The sequence below is a fragment of the Drosophila ficusphila genome, unplaced genomic scaffold (genome assembly GCF_018152265.1).
Source record: "Drosophila ficusphila isolate 14025-0441.05 unplaced genomic scaffold, ASM1815226v1 contig_198, whole genome shotgun sequence".
Classification (NCBI taxonomy): Eukaryota; Metazoa; Arthropoda; class Insecta; order Diptera; family Drosophilidae; genus Drosophila; species Drosophila ficusphila.
In genome coordinates, this window is record NW_025064092.1 from 3547888 (window position 1) to 3553968 (window position 6081).

Here is a 6081-nt window from a genome sequence, read left to right on the forward strand (position 1 = left end):
AGTTTTCCCTCCGCTCGATCGATGTGCATTTCATTTGAGTTTGTGCCCCGTGGCATTTGCTTTGTCTCTCTCACGAAATGCAATTAAGTTTGCCCATCCACTGCTGCAAAAAGAGCGACACGGTTAAGCAACGCTATTAATTAGACAATAAACTGATTTACAGCATGTAAATGGGAGCACACACACACACGTACATTACTTTTCCAATACGGATGGTTTTGTCACAGGACAAAGGGTCTCTGTATATAAATATATATATACCACTTCTTTGGCACCATTTCCCCGCAGACAAGATAACATCTCAACTCGGGCAACTCTTTGAAGCCTAACCAAATTAGAAATGCACACACGAATGGCCAGCCACAAGCGACTCGAATTCCCTTCGTTATCGCGACATACTGAGAGAAATGGGGACTGCATTGATATGCGATTTATTAAAAGAAATTATTTTCCAGGATTTAAATTGTTGTTTGCGACTATATATAATATATAGGTATATATATATTATAATCCTTCTTTTTGGCATATTTGGTGTCAACTTCCTTTTAATTATATATTTGTTTTTTTTTTTTTATCGTTTCCATTTTTTATGTTATTTATTAGAATAGGCTTACATATATTTTTTTTCCAATACTTGTTATATTTTATGTGATTATATATACATATATATGTAATTAATTATAATATTTTCTATTTATTATTTTATTTTTAGCAGTGCATCAACCCATGACAAGAGCTACCCACTTGAAAGCACCCGCAATGGGAACGGGCGCCTCGAGTTCAGATTCAGGGTCGGAAAAACTGGAAACGGCAGCGCAGGCCCAAACGCAGGATAATCTGCGAATATTTTTAAAGCATTTGTATGCCGAGTGCGTGTACCGATACCAGAATGTCACATACGAGGCAGACGACCCATCAGTGCCACTTGGGGCAGCAACAGGTGAGTGGCGGCCACCAGGCGTATACGTGATTTCACACATATTACATTGGCACACAACAAATAACAAAAGGCAAGACAGACCCAAAAGAGAGAAAATGAAATTACATCGCCCATCTGATTCTAATTATTCCATTAGAAAAAACACACACACAAATGGATAAGAGATGCTAAACTGTCTTTTTTTGTAATGCAAGTTACGACTTGGAATAAAATACAATTCTATTATAAATAAAATACTTTTTGTATAGGATTTTTAATGATTTTGAAAGATCATATTTAATGGTTTATTGTGCAGAGTTTTTTAGTTGAAATTTAATTGAAAATATAAATGAATTTGTATGGTTTAACAACTAATTATATACATGTTCTTAAATTGTAAATACGAACGATCAGATAATAGTTTATACATATATATTTATATATTATATAGGTATATTAATTTGTTTAATTTTTAAAGTCTATACACCATTGAAAGTTATACTTAAATCCATGCAGTTAACATAAAAACTTTTTGTATGAAAAGTAAACCATTTCAAGTTAGTCTGTGATGTAATAGAAGTAATCCAGTTACGCTGGGCATTCTCTCCATGCACAGAATACGATGTGGATGCGAATGCGCCGGACAACTTCAGCCCGGTGCCGCGGTATCTGGAGGATGCGGTGCTGAACGAGGGCGCCATTGACATGCGGCACGTGGACGAGGAGGCCGCTGAGAAGGAGGAGCTGATGGCCACCGTTTTCACTGCCACGATGGCCACAAATCAGCGGGAGGAACGTCTGTTTTGCCCCCTGAACTTTGACGGATATCTCTGCTGGCCACGGACACCCGCCGGCACTGTGCTGAGTCAATATTGTCCCGATTTCGTCGAAGGATTCAACAGCAAGTTTCTGGCCCACAAGACGTGAGTTAAATGCCCAAAATGGCTGAGTATTACACCCTCGAGGAGAGGACAACCATTTTCAACCATTTTCATTCAGCGCATGGTTTCGGGTCAAATAAACATACCACAAATCTAAATGTTTGCCTAGGCATAAATTCGGAAACTCCTTGTGTTCTTTGCAGTTTATTTTTACATTTTCTGTGTGTGTCGTGGGATGCATTATTTATTTATAAAAGTTGTGACAATCGTAAATCTATTTGAATAGCATAATTGAGTCTTATTTATAAAAATATAGTTTCCACTGTTATGCAAATGTTTGTCACGTAACATTTTATAACACTTAAAATCACATTATCACTTTAAAAATGTTGCAGAGAAACTGATATGTATTTTAATATTATTCTAATATGTATAAACTATTTTTGAAACATTGCGATTAAACCATAAAAAGTTATTTTAAGTAAAAGCAATATAGAATAAAATCTCAGCATTACTGCAATTTGGTATAATATTATACCATGTTGGAGTTGTTTTATAAATTAACACCAACAATACTCCAATACTTTGTTTTACAAACAAAGTAGTACTGCCTTAAAATCTCCCTAGAACTTACTATAATTAAATCTTGCTAGAGCTTACAACAATTAAATTGCTTGAAAGAAATGCACTCATTTCACTTTACACTCCAGCTGGGCTTAGTTATCTTTTTACAACTTGGGTAACTTTTGCTTTGCAAGCCTTTGTTCGCAAATCCCTCAGCAGTCGCACTTAGCCAGTCACAATTATCGCAAGCATTTCGCATTCATAGCTGCCTGGAGAACGGCTCCTGGTTCCGTCACCCGGTGAGCAATCAGACCTGGTCCAATTACACCAGCTGCGTGGACTACGAGGACCTGGAGGTAAGTGCTCCGACGACCACGTCGTTGGGGGGAACACGGACATTAATCAACAAAGTTGCCACTGCAGTTTCGCCAGTTCATCAACGAGTTGTACGTGAAGGGCTACGCCCTCTCCCTGCTGGCCCTGCTCATATCGATTATTATCTTTCTGGGCTTCAAGTAAGTGCTCCGAATGGGGGGCAGGGCGTTCTCCACTTCTGATACTGATGGTCGGATTTCCCGTTCGCAGATCCCTGCGCTGCACCCGCATCCGGATCCATGTGCACCTCTTCGCCTCGTTGGCCTGCACCTGTGTGGCCTGGATTTTATGGTACCGCCTGGTGGTGGAGCGACCCGAAACCATAGCCGAGAACCAGGTGAGCTGCACGGGGAAAAAAGCTGAAAAATTATTATAATTATTAACATAGCTGTGGTATACCCATACACTGAAATAACTTTACCGAAAAGAGATTTTGTTAACAGACAAACTGGGGGAATACCACTTCTTCAATGTGTATAAACATGTATGCTAAGAATGGTAAATGTTTGGAGTTCAAAAACATTCCAATAATACTCAAAAATAGCTCCAATATTACACCAACAATAGTATATCTCGCTTTTTACACTAGCTGCTATGTAGCTTAACAACTTCCGACTTATTTAAGCCACTCCAACGCTACACCAACGTTACACCAACGCTACTTCAACATAACTTTAATACTGCGGAAATAGAAAACATAGGAATAAAAACTGTTTAAAAAATATAAAGTTCTGCCAAAAAACATATTACTATTGCGATAATCACTTTCGACTCAAAATAACTGAAGAGTTGCTTATATTTTCCCGAGTGTTCCCAACTGCCTAACTTACTTATCGTGTTCTTTCAGCTGTGGTGCATTGGCCTGCATCTGGTGGTGCACTATTTCATGCTGGTCAACTACTTCTGGATGTTCTGCGAGGGTCTGCACTTGCATCTGGTGCTCGTTGTGGTAAGTCAGTCAGCCGGAAACGCCCTCAAGTCATCCTTTTTCCGAACACACTGGCATGCAAATCTTTGTAATTGCCGTGTAAGTCTGCATTCTTTATGAACGACTTCTGTGCATGGCAGATGTGATTTGCTGCTGCTGTCGACGTGGCAAATCTCTTCCCCTTCCGGTTTGTCTCGGAGCAAATCGCAACTTTTGCCAACTGCCTTTCGTCTCCGTCAAGTTGAGATGTCAGGAGTGTCCGTTGCCGTAATAACACCCCCTTCCCTTTGCTCGCCAGGTCTTTGTCAAGGACACGATTGTGATGCGCTGGTTCATCGTCATCAGCTGGTTCTCGCCGATACCCATCGCAATCGTCTACGGATTGGCCAGGCACTTCAGCAGTCCGGACAATAAGCAGTAAGTTCTTGTGAAGGCTGCCACATCGAATTTATGCAATCCGACAAGTGCATGGCAGTGGCACTTTTGATTCTCACACAACTTGAACGTGAATAAGAAAATGGTATTCATCGTTTCTCGCTATTTTTAGACCAATTATTCTAGAACACTTAAAAAACTAATCTAAAAGAGTATACATGAGTTACTCTAATAATAATGAATGAATATTTCGTTTACAATTCTCGAAAGAAAAATTAACAGTCCAAACTCACCAATTAGCCAATAATTCTACAACAATACTTCAACAGTATATCAACACTATTTAAATTAATTTACTTAATTTAATTCTTAAATAAAATATACAATTTATTTAACAAAAATTACTTATTATCTTTATATGACTTAATTTCATTTCTTTTAGCTGCTGGATAAATGACAGTCTCTACCTATGGATTTTCTCAGTGCCCATAACACTTTCCCTGCTGGCCAGTTTCAGTAATTTATACTCTGTTATATTTTATATATATTATACGATTTCTAATATATTTTTTTGTATTCACCAGTTTTCCTGATCAACGTTCTGCGGGTGATTGTGCGAAAGCTGCACCCCCAGTCCGCCCAACCTGCTCCCCTGGCGATACGAAAGGCGGTAAGGGCCACGATTATCCTGGTGCCGCTCTTCGGACTCCAGCACTTCCTGCTGCCGTACCGCCCGGATGCCGGAACCCAGCTAGACCGCTTCTACCAGCTGCTCTCCGTGGTGTTGGTCAGTCTGCAGGGATTCGTGGTGTCCTTCCTGTTCTGCTTCGTCAACCACGACGTGACCTTCGCCATCCGAACGCTCCTCAACAAGATGATGCCCACTTTGGTCACAGCTCCGCCTGCAGGGAGTAATACTGGACAGATGGCCACGACCACGCCCAGCCGAGAGTTGGGCGTTTAAAATCTATCGAGCGAGGGTCGATCGAAACCTTGACCGCATCGCCGAGCAAAGATTTTGAATAGTTTCCTAAATGAAACACAATTGTCCCACAGGGATTTTCAATCCAGAAAGAATGCTGAGCTAACCTGTTTTTATAGATATTTCTTGTTTCAAATTTAAAAAAAGTAATAGTAATATTTTTATGAATAACATGAAAATTATTTCTTTGATTTCAAGTAAAAAATTTGATTACACTTTAAAATCTAATTAAAAGTGCAAAGTCGCATCACTGGTCAAAGCTTAAATTTAATTTAAAAAAATGTAAGCATTTAGTGTTTATGTAAAGCATACATATTAATACGTATTTAGTTAATCCTGTGTGAAGCTTTTCCTTTAAGTATTAAGGTTTCAAACTGTCCCCACTGAAACCGAAAACTATTTATGTCATATCCAGAGTAATTGCGGGAAACAACTGTCAAGAATTTGTAGGTTCAATTTAAAAAGAAAATACTGTATGTAATATTTTATGATACGATATATATGTATATTCAGATACGAGTCGTGAGCAGATATAACCAGAGTCACAAAGTAAAAGATACGTACTCCCGTGTACCTAAATAAAATTTTTTTTGCTATCTCATAAAGGTATAAATGATATATAGATATTTATATACGTGTAATGTTTTGATGCTGTAGATGTCAGATATTTATGATATTTATTCCACTTAACCAAACACACTTACGTAGTGAATAAATCATGTTAAGGGGCACAACTAGTGTGACGGCCTAAAAAAATGGTGATTTTTGGGAATTTTTAAAAAAAACTACTTGATCAATTCTTTTCAAATTTTCAGAATATATTTATAGATGTTTGAAGAATATACAGTAAAATTTTTAAAGAAAAAAATTAAATATTTTTTAAGCTAGAGCCGATCTCCAACGGCACTAAAAAAAAAAGTGCCCCAACTGCTGCAGTGATTCCGGCCTTCTCCGTGGATGAAATCAAAATATGAAAAATTCTCGTTAAACTAGATGATATTGTCCATACAATGACCTACGATAAAAAAAAATATCAAAAATTGACAAAATGGCGGCG

The 6081-nt window shown here is 38.3% G+C and overlaps 1 protein-coding gene across 1 annotated transcript; it reads left to right on the forward strand.

Moving 5' to 3' along the window:
* Positions 1 to 759: 759 nt before the first annotated feature.
* Positions 760 to 5116, forward strand: LOC108095494 (calcitonin gene-related peptide type 1 receptor). The gene is made up of 9 exons (XM_017196601.1): positions 760 to 940; positions 1536 to 1842; positions 2630 to 2720; positions 2788 to 2879; positions 2950 to 3076; positions 3587 to 3688; positions 3966 to 4084; positions 4485 to 4558; positions 4627 to 5116. Exons 1-9 carry the CDS (start codon positions 760 to 762, stop codon positions 5004 to 5006), a joined length of 1473 nt encoding a protein of 490 aa, XP_017052090.1. The 3' UTR covers positions 5007 to 5116.
* Positions 5117 to 6081: the final 965 nt, after the last annotated feature.

What these genes read in the sequence shown, in the direction of transcription:
- LOC108095494 (XM_017196601.1), top strand. Translation starts at nt 760, where the DNA reads ATGGGAACGGGCGCCTCGAGTTCAGATTCAGGGTCGGAAAAACTGGAA. An exon ending in AAGTTTCTGGCCCACAAGAC is followed by an intron (nt 1,843 to 2,629) that starts GTGAGTTAAATG and finishes TCGCATTCATAG; the next exon opens with CTGCCTGGAGAACGGCTCCT. An exon ending in TGGACTACGAGGACCTGGAG is followed by an intron (nt 2,721 to 2,787) that starts GTAAGTGCTCCG and finishes TTGCCACTGCAG; the next exon opens with TTTCGCCAGTTCATCAACGA.